The sequence below is a fragment of the Nerophis ophidion genome, linkage group LG04 (assembly GCF_033978795.1).
Source record: "Nerophis ophidion isolate RoL-2023_Sa linkage group LG04, RoL_Noph_v1.0, whole genome shotgun sequence".
Classification (NCBI taxonomy): Eukaryota; Metazoa; Chordata; class Actinopteri; order Syngnathiformes; family Syngnathidae; genus Nerophis; species Nerophis ophidion.
This window is the reverse complement of record NC_084614.1, coordinates 26,578,799-26,601,051: the sequence shown is the minus strand read 5'-3', so window position 1 is coordinate 26,601,051 and position 22,253 is coordinate 26,578,799. Positions and strand designations below refer to the sequence as shown.

Below are 22,253 nucleotides of genomic sequence, written 5' to 3'. Positions count from 1 at the left end.
TAGTTTTCGAAAACCGGGGCAAACTGCACTGTGCTGTACAAAACCAAAGAGATTTATTTACTTGTGTGCAGAAAAATAATACGTATAGTCGGGGGGAAATGACAGACAACTTGGATTTGGTTGTTTTTAGTTCACTTTTTGCCCTTCATCACATAATGTCTTCCATGCGTAAAGCTCTTCTGATGGCAGTGCGTCAAAGAAAAACCATCATGCATAAAGGTGAAATAGAATATTGTAAAAAGGTCAAAAATGGGAGAAATGCTGATGAAAATTGGTCACAAGCTTAGTCTAAACCAGAGCCATTTACCTAGCGGACCCGGGTTCAGTTCAAAACATGGGAGACCTTTTTTGTTTTTTTACAGCACATTTCTTAAAACATTTTAGCGCTTCTGTTAGATAGAGAATATAAAACAGTGTCCGCACATTGGCATATCCTAGCGTTGGCCTTTTTAACATCTGTAAGCCTGTAGTGGGCACTTGCATTTTACATAACAAAGCTATTCTGTCCTGAAATTTGTAACTCGGATAAAATAAATAGCCCAAAGACAAATGTTCATAACAGAGGATGCTGGTTCTGATAATAGTAAAGGGAGAAATCTGGTGGGCCGGTCTTTAGCTTTCTGCAAATGTGACTCCTACAACAATTTGGTTGAATAGCTCTGTTCTAAGCTGTCTGTGGCCATCATCAATGAACATGTGAAAATAATAGGTTTTTCTATGCAACTAAGCCTTGTAGTGGTGTCGTTGTTCAGACTTCCTTCTCCCAACTAGCCTGTTTCTCTTTTCCAGTGTGCAAGAAAACCACAGGGTTAAAAATGTTCTCTGTTATAAAAAGGGACACTGTAATTCTCACAACATTGGCGGTTGTGGACCTAAGAATTATGTCTCCAGGTAAAATCCCACCTACCCCCAAAATAGACACAATAGTGACTTTAAACTTTTTTTCTAACAATGCTTAGCATGTTTTGGAGTATTCACTTTCGGCTCCAAAATGTGTGAATGCTACAAAATGTGGACGTCTGCTCGTGTCACCTACAGAGGAAATTAATTAATTAATTTGCAAATTTAATTTCATATTGTCATTATTGGGTATTGTGTGGAGACAAACATTGACTTTTGGAATAGGACTGTAATGTAACATAACAAACTGTGGAAAAAAATTAAGCACTTTGAATACATTCCGGGTGCACTGAATGTGTTTTGGTAGCATCTTCATCCCGAATCACAATATTTACATGCAGAATTTGAAGGAATTATCAAATGTCTGCCAGGTACATTGTTGCAGGTTGTTGCAATACAACTAAAGAAGGAGTCTGCCTGCATACATTTCCAAATAAGGAGCATATAAGGAAAGTATAATTGACTTGCACAAAACAGGACTGACCAAGCGAGAGGGGTAAAATTTTCAGCAACCATTTTAATCATTCTGACTTTAAAAAGGAAGGATTTTGGTTGGCGTTTGGATGAAAAAAATAAAAAAAATTAAGTCAAATGCAATTCCAAACATCAGGAGCACACTTGAAGGAAGAAAGGCTGAGTCAGAACCTGCAGAGAAACCGAAAAGAGCAGACTCGCTGATCAAAACGAGAGAAAAATAAGGTATGCCGCTTGTCTTTTATTTTGCGTCCTCTTCTACTGATGTTTTCCTCAAGGGTAGCATGCCTTTATGGTTTTGGAGATCCAGCTGACATCGTCCTTAAAGGAGGTTCACACCTTGGTGGTAAGAAAGACCTGGTCTCTCTCAACATCTGGAACACACATACATACGCATTCTTAACAGGCTTGTCGTAAAAGATGTTGCCAGATTACCTTTGGAGAAGCTTCAGAAATCCTCAGGTGTTCACCCTAGTAAGATTAGATTGTTCAGTTTTGCACCAAAATATGAAACAACTCCATCCATCCATCCATTTTCTACCGCATAATTCCTTTTTTGGGGTCGCGGAGGGCGCTGGTGCCTATCTCAGCTACAATCGGGCGGAAGGCGGTGTACACCCTGGACAAGTCGCCATCTCATCGTAGAACAAACAACTCATTCTCCTTATTAACATAATGTTTCCGATAAAAGATCATTACAAGTTGTATGTGAGTTGCGGTTCTGTATGCATCTCAGGACTAAGTTGATGTTGCGTTACTCTCATTTCTTCTTACACATCTTGCTTCTCTCATTATGTTACCATTTAAATCCGCCTTTATTTCTTAATCTTGTTCGATCAATCTCTCTGGAGATGTGCCGACACCAGTTATTTTGCTCAGATGATTAATACTGTGAAATTAAAGCAATTGGGATTTGGTAATGAGCCTCCCCCCCACCCTACATATGAAATAATAACGTGTGTGTTCTCACCCGGCCAGGTGAGTTATGTGAGTGTGAGTCAAGCATTGTGATGTTGATGTAGGTCGGACAACTTTAACACCAGGATCCCACACACCCACTTGCTGTGAATTCCACCCCATGTTCATCTGAAAAACTAAATGCATTGCCAACAATTTAAACTTTTTTAATATTGGCACCCCTTAAACAATATAATTGAGTTTGCAGTATGTACAATTGTTAACATTTGTGGTTTTCCCAATATGTCAATCTTCTGCCATTGTGTGTTGCATATGTGTAAATTATGTATTAGGTATATTTGTTGTACATGTTTGGCCTCTCATTTGATACACACAACAAAATAAGTGGCTAATATTTAGAATTTCACAGCAAAGTTTAGCCATGAGCAATTAGGGCAGGGGTGTCAAACTGGTTTTCATTGAGGGCCACACTGCAATTATAGCTGCCCCCCGAGGCCCACGTATTACAATTAATATATTTAATGAAAGATCTCCTCATGACATTATTACACTTCCCTATGCATTTGATTATTATTACTTTTTTAAATGAGAACGGATGGGTAACGTACTTGCTTTAAAAATATATGTTGATATAGAGGTGTCCACAAACATTTTCATCAAGGGCCGCATACTACAACGTCAAAGTTTGCAGTGGCCATTTTGATATATTGCTATTATGTAAAAAGAAATGCTAAAAACACATTACTTATACATTTAAAGACAAAATCAGGTTTGTGTTATGGGTGACAAAGTGTACTGTTATTAATTACTACAGGGTTTATAAAAACAACAGAAAAAAACTATGTAACATTTTGTTGTTACTGATAACTAATAATAATGAATGTTTTCATGCATAGCACGAAGCTGACCCTACAGTTGTGATCAAAGCTATTCAACCCCCACACAAGTTTGGTGTTTTAGCAAGTTGGACATTTATTCCGTATTTTGTTTATAGTCATATCAAATAAAGATGTATTAAATAGACAAATGCAACTTTGAAGATCATAACTCTTAAGAACAGAATTTGAATAAGGTCTTTTCAATCAGGTGTTGAAAACACCTGTAGATGTGATTACAACCATAACGAGCAACAATTAAACTGATTGAAAAAGACTGTGACGCTCAGCTTCTTGGAGATGGGCAATGGTGTATTTGCAACATGGTGACGTCCAGGGAGTGGTCAAAGAAGTCGTAATGGTTTGTACAGTCCTTTGAGACATTTGTGATTTAGGGCTATATAAATAAACATTGATTGATTGAAGTCAAGACAGGAGGTAATTCCTCTTCATAAGAAAGGATATGGATATAAGAAAATAGCAAAGATATTACACATTCCAAGAGACACAGTTGGGCGCAAAAATCGCAATTTTAAAGCTAAAGGCACAGTGGAAACACTACCTGGGCATATGAGAAAGTGGATGCTGTGTGCAACTGCTGTCCGGTATTTGAAGCGTACAGTGGTGAAAACCCCCAGGGTAACAGCTGAGGAACTACAACAGGACATTGCAGAGGGGGGAAAGCAGGTTTCGTCCCAGACAATAAGGCGCGCACTACGAGATGAAGGCCTCCATGCCAGAACTCCCAGGCGCACCCCACTTCTGACTACCAGGCACAAGGAAAATAGACTCCAGTATGCCAAAAATCATCTGGACAAACCCCAAAGGTTTTGGGAAACTGTTCTATGGAGTGGTGAGACAAAACTGGAACTCTTTGGGCCTATGAATGAAGGTTATGTCTGGAGGAGAAAAAATGAAGCTTACAAAGAGAAGAACACCTTGCCTACTGTTAAGCATGGTGGGGGGTCAATCATGCTCTGGGGCTGTTTCTCTGCCTCAGGTACCGGGAATCTCCAGCTCGTTCAAGGCATTATGAATTCTATTTCCTACCAGGATATATTAGATGCAAATGTCATGAAGTCAGTGACAAAGCTGAGGCTTGGGAGACGTTGGACCTTCCAACAGGACAAGGATCCCAAGCATACCTCCAAATCAACATCAGAGTGGTTGCAGAAGAAGGGCTGGAAGACTCTGGAGTGGCCTTCACTGTCGCCAGACCTAAATCCTATAGAAAACCTGTGGTGGGACTTGAAGAAGGCAGTTGCAGCACGCAAGCCCAAGAATATGAATGAACTGGAGGCCTTTGCCCAAGAGGAATGGGCTAAAATACCTGTAGATGGTTGCAAGAAGCTTGTGTCCGGTTATGTATCACGTTTGAAGGATGTAATTACTGCCAAAGGGTGTTCTACTAAGTACTAAAGATGCATGTAACTAGGGGGTTGAATAATTTTGTCAATGAGATATTAATAAAAATGTCCTTCTTTGGTATTTTGTAAAATACAGTGTCACAATTTAAGTTGCATTTGTCTATTTGACACATCTTTATTTGATATGACTATAAACAAAATACGGAATAAATGTCCAACTAGCTAAAACACCAAAATTGTGTGGGGGTTGAATAATTTTGATCACAACTATACATCCATCCATCCATTTCCTACCGCTTATTCCCTTCTTGGGGCCGCGGGGGGCGCTGGCACCTATCTCAGCTACAATCGGGCGGAAGGCGGGTACACCCTGGACAAGTCGCCCCCTCATCGCAGGGCCAACACAGATAGACAGACAACATTCACACTCACATTCATACACTAGGGCCAATTTAGTGTTGCCAATCAAACTATCCCCAGGTGCATGTCTCTGGAAGTGGGAGGAAGCCGGAGTACCCGGGGGGAACCCACGCATGCACGGGGAGAACATGCAAACTCCACACAGAAAGATCCCGAGCCTGGGATTGAACTCAGGACTGCAGGACCTTCGTATTGTGAGGCAGACACACTAACCCGTCTGCCACCGTGAAGCCCCTGACCCTACATTTTGTCTGTAAATATATAAGTGTGGCTTTTGTCTTTTTTTTTTTTTTACAAATAAAACAATTTCAAAATAGTACGGGCAGCACGATAGAATAGGGGTTAGTGCATGTGCCTCACAATTCGAAGGTCCTGAGTTGTCCTCGGTTCAATCCCAGGCTCGGGATCTTTCCGTGTGGAGTTTGCATGTTCTCCCCGTGACTGCGTGTGTTCCCTCTGGGTACTCCGGCTTCCTCCCACTTCCAAAGACATGCACCTGGGGATAGGTGGATTAGCAACACTAAATTGGCCCTAGTGTGTGAATTTGAGTGTGAATGTTGTCTGTCTATCTGTGTTGGCCCTGCGATGAGGGGGCGACTTGTCCAGGGTGTACCCGCCTTCCGCCCGATTGTAGCTGAGATAGGTGCCAGCGCCCCCCGCGGCCCCAAGAAGGGAATAAGCGGTAGAAAATGGATGGATGGATGTATAGTTGTGATCAAAATTATTCAACCCCCACACAATTTTGGTGTTTTAGCAAGTTGGACATTTATTCCGTATTTTGTTTATAGTCATATCAAATAAAGATGTGTCAAATAGACAAATGCAACTTAAATTGTTAGACTGTATTTTACAAAATACCAAAGAAGGACATTTTTAGCGGAGGTAAAGTTGAGGGGGAAGCTGACACTACTATATCGTTTGTGTCCCTTTTTCGGCGGATTTTTCCGCTAGTACAGATAATTTTGTCAACTTATAATGTAGTAATTTTGTGAGTTTATTAAAATTTGCTCTCTCAAATTTTGATTTGAGGGGGCAAGACATTTATTTAAGGGGGCTCTGCCCCCTCTTGCCCCTGCGTAGAGCCGGCCATGCTGGGGATAGGTTGATTGGCAACACTAAATTGGCCCTAGTGTGTGAATTTGAGTGTGAATGTTGTCTGTCTATCTGTGTTGGCCCTGCGATGAGGTCGACTTGTCCAGGGTGTACGCCGCCTTCCGCCCAAATTGAGATAGGCTCCAGCGACCCCGAACGGGAAAAGGGGTAGGAAATGGATGGATGGATGGATGGCCCCCATGACATACTTTGACTTTCAGTATGCGACCCTTGGTGGAAAAAGTTTGGACACCCCTGAGTTTCACCAACCTTCTGTTACTATGATGAACTAACACAAATAGAAACTCCAAAAAACGGCTGCTATTGGTTTTATAAGATATAACATGATTCCTCTTGTGGGACTTTGTGCCTCCCACCTTCTCGACTGCCACACTACACACTTATTATAAATGTATTTATTTATTAAGGTTAACTCGGAACAAACATCCTCGTTGTTGATTTGTATATAATAATCATCAGTAAGTCATACAATACAGTTGAAGAAAAGCTACATCATTTGCTTAAAGTTGCAGTCCATGCGCCTTCTTTTCCGTGGAAAGGAAGTGACGTTTACATTTACGGAAGTTAATCTTTTCTACAGGACCAGAGAGGCACCGTCGTAAGTGTTATCACCTTTATGTTTATAAGGTTCCAGCTTTTTGGGGTTAGTTTTATGAAGCCGTTTCATATTATTAAGTTGTATTAGTTGTTGTGCTTGGATGTAGATGGGAACATATATACTATTTATTCAGGGGCAGCATTATTCAACCCAGTGTGTCTTGTTAGCTTGTTAGCAGCACAAGCTAGCAAATGTTTCACGTTTACCAAACATGCTACAAACAATTTAGCTCATCGAAAATTGTATTAGTGTAAGAATGTGTTATGTACCTTCTTGTCAATTGATATATATATATATATATATATATATATATATATATATATATATATATATATATATACATGCCGTGGACTGCTTCGTGTTCATTTTTTCTGTTATTATAGACTTAAATAAACTTTGATGATCCACAAGGGAAATTGTTCCACACAGTAGCTCAGTTACAAAGGATAATGCAGGTATAAAGTACACTAACAGTGTACTGTAGTAGCAATATGTATATACAGTATATGATATATACTGATATAATATGTGTTTATATGATATATACAATATATAACAATCACCATGTACAACATTACAGTACATGTAACAGCAGCAGCATAAAATAGAGAGTAGATACAGCCGAAAATATACATTACAAACAAAGAGAAGTCGCTAACATAGAATATATTGGGGTGTAACGATTTGTTTTAACGATTCGATTCAGAATTTTTGATTACATTACGATTCATAAACGATATTATTTTTTACAACGATTCGAAACGATAGCGAGTTGAAATCCAATTGACTGTTTCGCAAAAAATCTAACATTATGACTGAAATAAACACTAGACACTATAAGTGAAGTTTTCTATATTCCTGTTGTTTCTTGTAAGATAATTAGATTTAAAATTAATTATGGATAGAAACAAGCAAATAAAAAATTAATGGTAAATGCACTGTCATCTTATTTGAATAAAGTTCAACCAACATTTCACATTGAATTAACAAGAGAAAAACGTTTTGCTCTCATTTTCAGCATTTAAGAAATGTTCAATAGAAGTACAGTAACCAAGAGTTTAACATTAGCTAGTTTTTTTTCATCATAAGAATAATACACTAGTAACATCAAATATAAAGTGCAACCAACATCTCTTTAGATTGAATTTAGCAGTAAATTACATGAGAAATTAAGTGAAACCAAATCTTTCCTGATTATGAGCAGTGGTTTTACCTTCTACTACTCTTATTGTAATAAACACGGAACATTAAGGCATCAGGACATAATGGAAGTGACAGCAGACAAGTTTCGGCGACACACGAACCAAGTAGCCAAGGGTGTAATTAATGAAGTTGGAAACAATTTAAGTGTCACCACTTCATCAGTCTAAAACTACGTTTACACTGCAGGGAAAAGTGGCCCAAATAAAAATATTTTGGATCAGATTTTTTTCCATCTGACTGTTAACATTGAAAGTAAAATGTAATTTTTATCAGACTCCTCTATAAACACGCACAGCCCCAATGTGGCCTCGGCATCACCTGCATGGGCACTTCGACAAAATGAAAACAAATGGCTGTTAAATAGAGGAGACATGGACATCAGCGTGGATCTACGTGAGCTTTATTTTTCAACTCACATGTAAGCAAATGCGCCACAGCGTCACTTCCGGTCATTCAACAATCGCTATTTCTTTGGAATCCATCCATCTATTTTCTACCGCTTCTTGATATATATTCATATATTACATATAGCCTATTTTTTGCGCACAATTGATGAGTAATGCACCAAAAATTTGGTCAGCTTAAATAAAAACTGATAAAATATCCATTTCCGTTGGTGACTGCATCTTGACGTAGCTCGCCCAAAGCAAAAATCACATTGAGGCCACATTACATTTCGACTGAAGTCACATTTGAAAAGATCAGATTCCAATCGGATTCAGTACTACTTCCTGATGTGGCGTGAATCTGATGCTGAAAAATTTGATTTGAAACACTTTGGAGCGTTTGGACTGGCAAAAAAATCCTGATCTATTTCACTCGAGGGCAAAAAAAATCAGATTTGGTGTGAAGTGTAAACAGGGCCATAAATAACTTTTTCAATCAAACTTTCTCCAGTGTCGTCTCCGTTTTGTCCGTCGCATCCTTTGTGGGTTTGAAGTTAGGCTGTAGCTTTATATCAATATGTTGTGGTTTTCTTTTTTCGTGGCTTTTTCAAGCACGCTGTAGATAAATATTTTTGTGTTGTAATTAATGATATTGTCTTGTGGCGTTAGGTATGACCTTTCTCAACCACTTAAAGTGTCCCTCATTTTTGTTTTGATGACGCTACAGACGGGCAGACAGACTTAATGTAATATACTTTTCACTAGAACAGTTGGCCTTCATAGCAAGTCTGCCGTTCTTATATCAAATGTTTTCTTTGTTCTAGCATCGATAAAATTGATGCATTGCCTTTTAAATCTATGTAAGATCAATACCTATCTTCTGGGAGGCCAACTGGCTGAGGACAGCTCGATATATTTGAAATTTAGGAATATAAATTGATATTTCCATCAATTGTGCAACCCTGTTAGTGTATTTGCTTGTGATATTATACTGTGTTATTATTTATGTGCATTTAAGAGTCATCCACGATGACTACAGCTGCAAGGCCGACGTTTGAACCGGCCAGAGGAGGAAGGGGAAAGGGGGAAGGCGATTTGAGTGCACTGTCCAAACAGTATTCAAGTCGAGATCTTCCAGGTCATACAAAGATCAAGTACAGGTCAGTAGTTGAAATGACCAAAAGCTGGATTTTTTTACTTTTATGTGATATAAACACACACGTTTGCGCTATGGTTTTATTTACTGTGACTTAGTATTTTTGTATTGATTTCATATTTCTATTGTTGTATTTACTTGTGTGCTTTGCCTTTATGTGGAGCTGCTAAACTGATTTTCACAGTTATTGTTGGTGACAATGTGACTTGTGACAATAAAGGATTCAATCCAATTCAATAATGTATACATACTTACATGTGGTATTTCCAGCAAATATTCTGACATTTTTTTTCCCCGTCTCAGGCAACCTACCCAGGATGCTCCTGAGGAGGTGCGTGCCCGTGACTTCCGCAGGGAGCTGGAAGAGAGGGAGCGTGTAGCTGTACGAGAGAAGACCAGAGAGAGGGGACCTAGAGGTTGTCTCTGAGAAGATCTCTGTTCAAAATAACAGGAGTTTTTCGTTGGAATAGTGTTAATGGCTCCACATTTACATTTATTCTCTATTAACCAGAGCACACCACATCATCTTCGTCCTCCTCGTCGTCCTCTAAGAGACCTCGACTGGATCAGATCCCAGCAGCCAATCTTGATGCAGATGATCCTCTTACCGAAGTACGTACTTGTCCTGCAAGACCGACCGACAGTGCATTCTCAAGAAATCGCCTCACGAAAAATGTCTGTTTATGAATAGGATGATGAAGATGACAACTCTGATGAAGATAGTGATGATGATGACACTGCAGCTCTTCTGGCAGAGCTGGAGAAGATTAAAAAGGAGCGGGCTGAAGAGCAAGAACGCCGCGTAAATATATTTTTAGAACAAAAAAACTACGACTGCTATTTTATTTTTTGCAAATATATTTATTTTATTCATCTCAGGAGCGGGAGCAAAAGGCTGAGGAGGAGAGGATCCGCATGGAGAATATACTGAGTGGTAATCCATTGATTAATTTAGCAGGGCAGCAGCAACAGCAGCAGCAGCAACAATTGGCTCAGACTCCAACTCCATTCAAAGTCAAAAGGAGGTAATAAACAATCACAATGATTTTAGTGTTTTTCTCCACCAACTTATGGCTTCGTCATTTATTTAGGTGGGATGATGACGTTGTTTTCAAGAACTGCGCTAAAGGCATGGACAAAGCAAGGAAGGAGAAACGCTTCATCAATGACACCCTTCGCTCAGAGTTCCACAAGAAGTTTATGGAAAAGTATGTTAAATGAAAAACTGTTGTGTATTGTTTTAATTTCTCATTTTCTTTAAAGTCCAGTTTACCCGTCGCCGTCTGTCCCAATAAAAATGTGTCATTAAAATACATTCAGTATTCAAATGCATCCTTATTTGTTAACACAAGCTGTACAAACATGTAAGTGACATTCCTTGAATAAAACATATAAATACATCAAAGAAACAACTTTTGTATGGCCTGTTTTTGTTTGTTTGGGTTTATTCTAAAAATGTATAGTAATACAACTGAAACTGTGCCATTCAAATCTCAAAATACTTTTTAATTCAGTGGTTCTCAAACTTTTTTCAGTGATGTACCCCCTGTGAACATTTTTTTAATTTAAGTACCCCCTAATCAGAGCAAAGCACTTTTGGTTGAAAAAAAAGATAAAGAAGTAAAATACAGCACTATGTCACCAGTTTCTGATTTATTAAATTGTATTACAGTAGATGGTCTGGTACAAGTAAAAGTTGTAAACGCTTGTTGTTAATGTGTGTCAAGGGACAAGCGGTAGTAAAAGAATGGATGAATGCTTGTCATTTAATGAACATTGTTACATGTGTATTTGTCGCCATCATGTGGTCAGGGCAGTTAACATATATTTGAGAAAGTGTGTACTTTGAATTAAACTTTATTGACCGGAAGTTGCGTAAGCCAAAAAGATACTTTTACGGTTCTGATTGGTTGATTGAAACTGTTATTAGTCAGTACATATTCCGTACAATTGACCACTAAATGGTAACACCCGAATAAGTTTTTCAACTTGTTTAAGTTGGGGTCCACGTAAATCAATTCAATGTTTTACTTGCTGAAGCGTTTTAATATATTTTTTGAAATGCGCCAGAAAATAACCCGTTTTGTATAAATGTGTTACCGTATAATATTTCTCCAGCAATGGTCTTGTGGTGACATCCATTATGGTATTTTGAGAGGTAATCATTGAAGTCGGACGTCATTGAAGGCCTAGGTGGGAAACGCACGGCCCCCCACTATTTTATAGTAATGTCAAATTTTAAGAAGCATGCAATCGCAGACAACAAATGCTACTTTCCAGTGTAAATTAATCATTAAAATGGTATTAAATATGTTTTTAGAAAGAAAAATATTTGTAAGTTAATTGTATCGTGCGATTATGCTGACATTAAGTGACTCAAATAGCACCGGTTTGTAATGTGGAGAGTTCACCCTCATGGAGGTCATGATAATTATTATTGTTGCATTCAAGCATATTAGGGAGATGTAAAATTCAAGAAGAAAAAGAAGGGATATCGTGATTTAAAAAAAGGTTTATTCTTTAACAGAGTGTTTCTCAACCTTTTTTCAGTGATGTACCCCCTGTGAACATTTTTTTAATTCAAGTACCCCCTAATCAGAGCAAAGCATTTTTGGTTGAAAAAAAGAGATAAAGAAGTAAAATACAGCTCTATGTCATCAGTTTCTGATTCATTAAATTGTATAACAGTGCAAAATATTGCTCATTTGTAGTGGTCTTTCTTGAACTATTTGGAAAAAAATATATGAAAATAACTAAAAACTTGTTGAAAAATAAACAAGTGATTCATTTATAAATAAAGATTTCTACACAAAGACGTAATCATCAACTTAAAGTGCCCTCTTTGGGGATTGTAATAGAGATCCATCTGGATTCATGAACTTCATTCCAAACATTTCTTCACAAAACAGAAATCTTTAACATCAATATTTATGGACCATGTCCACAAAAAATCTAGCTGTCAACACTGAATTTTGCATTGTTGTATTTTTTTTCACAGTTTGTGAACTTACATTCATATTTTGATAAAGTATTTTTCGATAAATATATTTATGAATGATTTTTGAATTGTTGCTATTTTTAGAATATATTTTTTTTAAATCTCACGTACCTCTTGGCATACCTTCAAGTACTCCCAGGGGTACGCATACCCCCATTTGAGAACCAGTGCTTTAACATATAGTCTTTCCTGACGTCCATGTCCCTTCTCCACCGACAGAGAGCGTTGTTCAACTTCCCTGTAAACAAACTGTTAGGACGGACGGTGGCTGCTGGGAAAAGATGGCAGCTTCCTTTTGTGGTAGGGGATTTGCAATACTCTTAGCGGAGGATTAGACATATTTTCCAGAGCATACACAGGTCTCCATTACAGACTTATCTAATATCGACAAAGGAGAAGTTTGAGCCGAACAACATGGAGAAGTCTGGCAGCATCGACAGTTTGGGCTCCAAGCAATCCTCTTCTCGACCACCGAGTGTCGAATCATTGTCCAGGTAGCTTTTTTAAGCTAGCTAAAAGTTTTGAAACTAAGACGTTGTTATTTATGTATTAATTTTATGAAACTTTAGGCTGCACCTCTTGTCACAAATTAACTCTAAAGGTCATCAGAAGTAATTAAACTGCAAGTGCTAGAAGTTACCTCTGTATTTGAAAGCTTCCTATTGCAAAAATCGGGAAGCTGGGACAATTTAAAGTGAAAATAGTCCAAAATAGCCACTGGTGTATATGCTATCTGTGCTTTGTTTTCTTACCATAGCTCTAACTGTTTTGAATTGTTGACATTTTTTGTAAAGCAAAGCAAATATATAACTGTAAGCACCATTCATGTTTGGGTGAAGCCTTGTGTATACAGCAGTCTGTCCTACCTTCTAACACACATCCACACAAACAAAAAACATACCCCCTATAATGCATTTCTTTGAATGACTTTTCCATTTGTGTTTACAATAAATGTTATATTAAAACACACCCAAAAGTCTTGTGAAAATTGCATGGATGAGGTTAGTTTGTGTCCCGGACTACAGAAGCTTTTGTTTTTACACTAACTGAATTTTTTTGTTTGAATTTTGTGAACCGAATTGTATTAGATCAAATTATGCTGACAATTTCATTTACTAAAATGAGCAAAATGTGTTTAAAAATTCCGTTTGTTAAAATAGTAGTTTCAATCTTATATTACCTGGATGGAGTTATAAGTTTTGAAGCAACAAATAATTTCTGCAATATTTTTTTTTCATTGAATGTTTTTACACTGAATTTTAAAACACTGTATGTTAATGTTGTAAGCATTTCACCTATCTCGCGCACTTTGCAAATTATACGTCATTTCCATTGTGCGCAAGCAATTTGCATATCGCAAAACAAGATTTAAGACCAGATTTTGTGGATGGTTTAGTCCAGGGGTGTCAAACTCAAATACAGAGTGGGCCAAAATTTAAAACTGAACAAAGCCGCGGGCCGAGGTTGAACAAATTAACCTTTTAACAGGGACCCAAACAAGTTTTTCATTGAATATTGAACAAGCAAGGCTTATATAACTTTATAGTGACATGCAAAATTGAGTTTCAAATAATAATAACAATAATAATTAAAAAATATCAATGGCATTTCAAATAAAATTTAAATAAAAAATTAATGCCTCTTTTGTATTTGCAGCCTTCTGAGGTAAATATCAACATTAACTTTTTCCACAGGCTAATACATTTGAAAATAAAATAACAATGAATAAATCAACCATTCAGACCTTTTTACTGCTCAGTTAATGTCGGGGCTCAGGTGGGCGGGCGGGGTTTGTTGGTAGTGGGGTTTGGGGGGGTGTATATTGTAGCGGTCCAGAAGAGTTGTTGCTGCAAGGGGTTCTGGTTATTTGTTCTGTTGTGTTTATGTTGTGTTACGGTGCGGATGTTCTCCCAAAATGTGTTTGTTATTTTTGTTTGGTGTGGGTTCACAGTGTGGCGCATATTTGTAACAGTGTTAAAGTTGTTTATATGGCCACCCTTAGTGTGACCTTTATGCTGTTGATCGAGTATGCCTTGCATTTACATACATGTGTGTAGAAGCCACATATATATTACGTGACTGGGTCGGCACGCTGTTTGTGAGGAGGGAAAACAGACTTGACAACAGGTTGTAGAGGACGCTAAAGACAGTGCCTTTAAGGCACACCCCCAATATTGTTGTCCGGGTGGAATTCGGGAGAATGGTTGCACCGAGAGATTTTCGGGAGGGGCACTGAAATTCGAGAGTCTCCCGGGAAATCCGTGAATGCGGTGTTACAGCGGCGGGCCAGCTCTAATGTTAATTTGAGATTCCCTCAAGGGCAAACTGAAATTACACAGCGGGCCAATTTTGGCCCGGGGGCCAGAGTTTGACACCCATGGTTTAGTCAGTAACCCTACATTATTATATTTTATAAATAGTAAACCATGTTGTGGTAGTAGTTTAGTCAGTAGTTTAGTCGTGGATGTACACTGTTTAGTGGTTAGTGTTCATGGTTGAGGTTGGGGGGGAGGTTGGGGTTGGACTGATTTGAGGTCAATACTCAGTTATATTGTCCCGACTACAAATGAATAGATTTACATTAAGTATTTAATAAATTATTTTGACACCAAAAACATGTATTTGCGCCCATTGATTTGCAAAATGTGCACCACACATTATTCAAATATATAGCTGGAAGCAATTTGCAAAAAGATTGTGCATTATACAAATTTGCAAAATGTCCGCATTTTGCAAATTGCTCACATTGGTATTGTGCTTACATTTGTAAGCTGAATTTTAACAGACTACATTTTTTAACACCATGTTAGCGCACACATTTTTATTTAATTAATGTGTCAGCATAATTTGATGTAAAAAAAATAAATTCCACAATATTTCAATGCAAACAAATCAGTTACGTAACATTAGACATCGCTTTTTTTTTGTAATGTCAAAGACTACGTAAAAAGATCGTCTAGGACCAAAACAAAAACAGAAACGGAACTCTTACCCTGCAGTGTGATCCTAGCCAAAGACTGAGTAACCAAGGCGCTGGATTATTTGTTCGGGCACACATTTATGGAGAGAAATGTGTATTTTTGTGCAATCAAACAATAGTAATGGAGTGGAAATTTAAAACAAAAAATTGCAAACAAAAATTTGAGATTAGAGATAAAAAATGATTTGCAAACAAATGTAATAAAAAATGTGGTTTTGTTTTTTAGCAAAATAGAAAAAATTCTCATGAAATTATACGTTTTGGTCGCATTTACTTAAGTTTTGGTTGCATCTTTGGTTACAAAACATTTTTGGGTTGGATTCAGAATTAAAAACATTTAATGCAACCAAAATATTCGTTTTGCTTACAAATTATTATTTTTTTCTCATCAAAAACAAGTTTCACTTGTATTTTTTTCAGCTTTGTTTGTGTTTCTTTAAGTATTAGTTGCACCTCCTTTTTTTTTTTGTTACAAATCAGCTTCAATCCTCCTGAACAATATGTTGGAAGCCTTACTATTGGCCAATCTCACATGATGGCATATCTATTAATGATTTCTGCCCTCAGAAGATTAGGGGCATGTGTCATGAAGCAGGATTTCTCTTCATCCAGCATGAATTTGCAGACTAATTCGGGATATGCAGTAGTAGAAGTTGGTCAAACTTTTAGTTTGATACATCACTTATGCATTGGCCCTACCTGGTAACGGGAAACAAGTTTAAACAAATACCACCCAGTGAAATCACCATTAATTGGCTGTCTTGGGAGATCGGCTCAAATAAGTATCTGCCAGGTTTGGGCGAAACCTATTACTTGCTACTTTATTATCACTGCAGCTTCCCAGATTACTGTTAGTGGTGCTTTATTTGTTACATGGTAAAATGCACATCAATGAATATATAAAATGTAGATGTGCCAGATTGTAGCGAAAGGTTAATATCCATTTGTAGTCCCCAGCAGTTTTATGGTATACAACAAGGTCCATAAAAAACAGGAAAGTAATATAGCACCAACATCAGACATAAACAGCAAAATAAAATACACAAACTCAGATATAGTAATACAAATAAAATAATGTGAAGACCCATAAAAACAGTGAGTTGCTGCATGACCACATCTTGGGACAGACAGATCAATAGCCTTCACTCCTGCATTTAGCAACTATAAATGTGTATTTCTGAGTGAGTTAAACTGTTGTGTTGGTCATCTGCTGCTAACCCTGCCACCCCTTTTACGCAAATGCAATCATGACAAGGCAAGAAAATCCTGACTGGACTAATTAGGTTATTATACATCTTTGTAGTACAGATTATCACACATCTTCAGTGATTGACTTTATATAACAAATACATACTGTAAACTTCAATTTCATTCGTAATACTAGCCATTGGAGGCAAAAATACCCTCCAAATCTTGTGAGGGTAAATGTAATCGTCAGTCTACCATGAATTGATTAACGTGGACCCCGACTTAAACAAGTTGAAAAACTTATTCGGGTGTTACCATTTAGTGGTCAATTGTACGGAATACGTACTGTACTGTGCAATCTACTAATAAAAGTATCAATCAATCAATCAATCAAGTCGTCCGGCCATCATTCCAGACTGACCAATAATATGTCCAAGCAATAATATTGATTGGAGAAGGCCCTGCCCACAAGGTTGAAGTTGTTTCATAACCAATAAAGGATTTGCTACCAAAACATAAAATAAAATGTGAACAAAAATTTTTGTCAAAGAGAAAAAAATAAATTTGTTAACAAAACAAGAATTTTTGTTGAAAGATTAGTTTTTTTTGCAAATCCTTTTCTTAAATTCTAAATCCATTATTTATTTAGAAATGTTTTTTGTTGTTTCAAATGCATTATTTTTTTTTTACTAATCAATTGTTGTTTAATTGCAAAAAAGACAATTTGTATCCCATACTCATTTAACAGAATAATGTGTGGGAAAACTGACTATGGCAATGTTTTGACTGAGTGATAACCGAGACAGTGTACGAAAAAATTCTGTTAAGCACAATCATTTTCGACAAAACAACTTCGCGTACAAATTCTCAGGGCATTATATCGATCGTAACTAGACTGTTTGGTTTGTCTTAGAAGACGTTTTGCTTCCATTTCAAAGGCTTCATCTGTTCATGCTCATACACTTAAATTGGCCAGATCCAGTTTAAGACTTAGATTGGTCAGATCTGCTCTTAGACTTAGTTTGGTCAGAGCTAGTCTAGAAGTAGTACAATCATTGAGGTACCACTGTATTTTTTTGCCAAATCAGACCCGCCAAGTTGTTTTTTTTCATACCAAAGAATGGTAAAATACATTTAGTGCTTATTCATACCGACCTCTTTTAAACTCACACAATAATTGATGGCAGGTCCGCAAGGTTAAGAAGTTGCCATCTGTCACACGTGCATGTTATCCTTGTGCTTTCTTAGGTCTTTTTCCCGGGTATTCCGGCTTTTTCACACATCCCAAAAACATACATTCATGTTAGGTTAATTTGGAACCGCAAATTGTCAATAGGTGTGATTGTGAGTGTGAATGCTGGTTTGTTTTTAAGCTCTCTGTTCCCTGTGCTTAAATGGTGCCTGAAGTCTACCGAAATATGCTCCAGCTTAGTGGTGACTCTAGTAAGAAAACGATAGAAAATAAATGGACGGATGGAAAAAATCTACATGAAGTATTTGCCGGTTGTTCATATATTTATTCTATATTATCCCTCAACAGCTCTTCGACTTCTCGCTCTGATCGTTCGGCACAATCTAAACCCCCTTCTGCCCTTTCTTCTGACTCTGTGGCTGCAGAGTTCTCCCCAGAGATCAGGGTAAGTATAATATAAAACGAGTAACCAGTAAATTAATGAACTGAGGACTAACAAACAACCTTGTTTTTCTTTTTTTAAGGTAAAGCCCAAAACTCATACAAAGGTATATTCATACAGGCCCTAAACTATGTATGTTACCTAAACAAATGTCTTCGTCATGACTGATTTTCATGTTTCATAATATAGGTTCTTAGAGATTCTGATAAAGGGGAACCACTGCTACTTCCAAATGAGACTGTGCAAGATATGGGTATGTGTTTAGTTGCAAACTTGTTTTGGAATTATCAGGTTTGTCTCAGACGGTTTTAATTTCATGTTACAGCTCAAGACATCACCTATTTTTGTCCTTTTACTGGAGCACTGCGTGGAATTGTCACAGTTACCAACTACAGACTGTTCTTCAAATGCATGGACAGGGTAAAACGTTGTATTCCAGTTCCACCACATAGGAGATTTTGTCTAAAGTTCTAGACAAATATATGTTTTTTTATATTAATGCGCAGTCAATTTACAGGATCCCTCTTTTGTGTTGGATTTGCCTCTTGGGGTCGTGAGTCGTACTGAGAAGATTGGCAGTGCGTCAAGCCACGGTGACGAATCCTATGGACTAGTGTGTAAGGTGAGTCGGAACGTGGTGTCCGAGTTGTTGGCTAGTCAAGGGATATAAATGACATTACAACAAAGTGTTGGATCTTATAAAATTGTGCATGTGTACTTAATATATTGGGTGGGGACTTGGTAGTACAGCCAGGGATGATGAGTAAATGGTGCAAAGTATCGATTGCCTTTTGTAAACGTGGTATACAAACAGGTTTCCTGTCTGATATAACATAACGGATACTATGTCTCCACAGGATATGCGCAATTTGCGATTTGCTCACAAACAAATGGATGACACGCTTCGGAAGTCCATTTTTGAGGTGTTGATGAAATTTGCATTTCCTGTTTCCAACGGGCTGGTGAGTGAGGCATACATCTGCCATGCTGGCTCTTGTTGCTTGTCGCCACCAACCAGCTGATACATTTTTCTCCCACTACCCACAGAAAATATTTGCCTTCGAGTATGGACAAGTGTTTCCTGAGAATGGATGGAAGGTGTATGATGCAGTCTCTGAATACAAAAGACAGGTATTTAATCCTGATTACTTTTGGCCGTTGATTCATCTTACTGCCATTCACAATTTTGTTTGGAAGACCACAGCCTGATTGTATGAGTTTGCAGTAGGAATGTGACAGAATTGTAGATACCGCGGGATTGCGATTTCTTCACAATAATTCCGTGACGATATCTAACAAAAAACTTGATGAGTGTAGGGTTTTTTTTTTGGCACTTTTGCTTTGGCGGATCTGAAAATAAAGTCCATCTCCCAGAATCCTCTATGTAGTGTTGGACCACAATATGGGCGCGTGGAGTACCATAAAAGGAGGAGAAAGATGAAGCAGAAAGTAAAGTGCATTCCACTTCGTAGTAAATAAGAAGAATAGTTGTTTTTTTTGTTTTTTTATCTGTCTATAACCTTTTAAGTCATGTTGCTAACAAACAGACAAACAAACCATGGCGAAAATATAACCTCTGTGGCGCGTCATGTTTGTCTCGAAAGTTCCAAGCCAAAACAGACTTGGCCAAGGCGCACCGTGCCGAGGGGAAGCATGTGCTTCTCACCGAAGCTACTTGATTAGCTACCATCACCCAGAAAAGGAGAAGCCAGTGAAGCTAAATGTTAATTTGTGAGGCATTTAGGTTCTCAAAAGTTAAAATGTGAGTTATTTTTTGTGGAAACAGCATTTTCCAAACTGATATTTAACAAAGTCACGGTGTAGGACACTGCTTCTTAGAAAGTAAAAGTTGAGAGACACCAAACAGGGATCGGAAACCCAAAATTTTAAAAGATTTTCGCTAGAAAACCAATCTGTCTGAACCGGCAAAAAAATAAAAGCCTTATATATGCCTAATAATAAAGTTGTGGCACATTAAGCCAGTTAAAGCTCAAAAAACAGCCTATTTCTTTAACCCGACTCCTGTTAAGAGCGACTTTAAACATTGCTACTATATGTGTTGTACTTGTTATGGAAATAGAGAGTTATTATTCATGGTTCAAATACAGGGTACAGTGTTTATATATTTGCCAGTGTCATTTTGAATATGTAGTAACCTAAAATCACCAGTAGGTGTCCGTCACGCTACATTAGCGGTTGTCAGGGCTGCAGCGTCACAGGGTGCAACTCTCACAAATGCCAACATTAAAGGTGCCATATGTAATAATTGCATGTGAAGCCATCATTAAATGGCCCTGATATGTCAAAAGGCTTTAATAAATCATGTTCTTTTCGAATACTTTTATAACTGATAACGGTAGTAGAACAAGTTCGTTAAGAGGTAGACAATTGTCAAATTATCTGTTAATCTATCAGCAGACTTTAGTATGTCCACGCTCATGTGCCAACTGTAGCACTGTCTTTTAGGTACCAAAAAACAGCATTTGGTACCTCAGAAGTAGAGCAATCAGCGGTACAGCATGGATCAGCTTTTTAACTTCCCGTTACATATTTTGGCATTGGAAATTCAAATTCATGTGGTTCACACTGTTTAGTTAAAAGGTCAATTAGAGCAGTGATACCCAAACACTGTGATCAGGTCTGCAGCAAGAAATTAAATGGCAGAAGGTACGTAATGATTATTTTTGTATATTCACATTTTTATGGGGTTGCAAAATGTTTTAATGTAAAATATGGGCATTTGCTCAACATAGGTAAATGAAACAAATTAGATCAAAAAAACAAAAACGAAGTAAATGTTGGTAAGTGCAACACTGGGACGGTGTGGCTCGGGGGGTAGAGTGGCCGTGCCAGCAACTTGAGAGTTCCAAATTCTATCTCAGCTTCTGCCAACCTCGGCATGTCTTTTGTGTCTTTGAGCAAGACACTTCACCCTTGATCCTGATGGGTCATGGTTAGGGCCTTGCATGGCAGCTCCCACCATCAGTGTATGAATGGGTGAATGTAGAAATAATATCAAAGTGCTTTGAGAACCTTGAAGGTAGAAAAGCGCTATACAAGTATAATCCACTTACAATTAAAAACATTGTATACTTGTGTCTCTGATAGGGAATTCCCAACGAAAGTTGGAGGGTTACAAAAGTAAACGATCATTACGAGCTGTGCGACACCTATCCATCAACTCTGGTAGTCCCCGTCAACATTCCTGATGAGGAGCTGAAGCGGGTAGCGGCCTTCCGGGCAAAGGGGAGGATGCCTGTATGTAAATTATTATCATTCTTGGTTTGGTCATTTTGGGGGGTCATATTGCACCTATATATACTTATGCTTTGTGTGTAGGTGCTGTCATGGATTCATCCAGAGAGTCAGGCAACCATTACACGCTGCAGTCAGCCCATGGTTGGAGTAAACGGCAAGCGTAGCAAAGAGGATGAAAAATACCTGCAAACCATTATGGATGCCAACGCCCAGTCACATAAACTCTTCATTTTTGATGCTAGGCCCAGTGTCAATGCTGCTGCTAACAAGGTTACTCTATTGTAAACGTGAAGGTTGGAGCCAACGGTCCATGCTCATACAAAATAAATGTTTTCGCTACTTAGATGAAAGGTGGCGGGTATGAAAGCGAGGACGCTTATCAAAATGCTGAGTTGGTGTTTTTGGATATTCACAACATTCATGTAATGAGAGAGTCACTCCGCAAGCTGAAGGATATTGTTTACCCCAACATTGAGGATTCTCACTGGCTTTCCAATCTTGAGTCCACCCACTGGCTTGAGCACATCAAGGTGAGTAGAGTAATAATGAAACCTGCTACATATAATCCTTTAGCGTTGACACTGTTTTGGGTTTGTAGTTGATTCTCGCAGGAGCGCTGCGTATTGCAGACAAGGTAGAATCCGGCAAAACGTCTGTGGTGGTGCACTGCAGTGACGGCTGGGACCGAACGGCACAGTTGACCTCATTGGCCATGCTCATGCTGGACGGTTACTATCGCACTATTCGCGGATTCCAGGTGTTGCTTGAGAAGGAATGGCTGAGCT

General features: G+C 38.1%; 2 protein-coding genes across 5 annotated transcripts in view; both read left to right on the top strand.

Annotated features, from left to right (window-relative positions):
• The first annotated feature begins 6,547 nt into the window (after positions 1-6,547).
• On the top strand, positions 6,548-10,725 carry cwc15 (CWC15 spliceosome associated protein homolog). Its single transcript, XM_061897710.1, has 7 exons — positions 6,548-6,665; positions 9,273-9,414; positions 9,714-9,826; positions 9,922-10,022; positions 10,102-10,212; positions 10,290-10,435; positions 10,502-10,725. Exons 2-7 carry the CDS (start codon positions 9,284-9,286, stop codon positions 10,629-10,631), a joined length of 732 nt encoding a protein of 243 aa, XP_061753694.1. The 5' UTR covers positions 6,548-6,665; positions 9,273-9,283; the 3' UTR covers positions 10,632-10,725.
• Positions 10,726-12,615: 1,890 nt separating this feature from the next.
• Positions 12,616-22,253, top strand: part of mtmr2 (myotubularin related protein 2) — a 22,976-nt gene continuing 13,338 nt past the window's right edge. For 3 of the 4 annotated variants that reach the window (XR_009806452.1, XM_061897706.1, XM_061897705.1), the window contains exons 1-12: positions 12,617-12,902; positions 18,117-18,213; positions 18,293-18,316; positions 18,400-18,463; positions 18,536-18,630; positions 18,728-18,832; positions 19,068-19,172; positions 19,258-19,341; positions 21,319-21,468; positions 21,550-21,738; positions 21,813-21,998; positions 22,067-22,253. The exon at positions 22,067-22,253 is cut by the window's right edge and continues 20 nt beyond it. Coding sequence is in view for 3 of the 4 variants with exons in the window: in XM_061897706.1 (XP_061753690.1) it covers positions 12,823-12,902; positions 18,117-18,213; positions 18,293-18,316; positions 18,400-18,463; positions 18,536-18,630; positions 18,728-18,832; positions 19,068-19,172; positions 19,258-19,341; positions 21,319-21,468; positions 21,550-21,738; positions 21,813-21,998; positions 22,067-22,253 (1,366 nt within the window). In the remaining variant the exon portion in view is untranslated. Of the gene's footprint in view, positions 12,903-18,116; positions 18,214-18,292; positions 18,317-18,399; positions 18,464-18,535; positions 18,631-18,727; positions 18,833-19,067; positions 19,173-19,257; positions 19,342-21,318; positions 21,469-21,549; positions 21,739-21,812; positions 21,999-22,066 lie in introns of all 4 variants that reach the window. The other variant, XM_061897707.1, reaches the window with a different exon arrangement.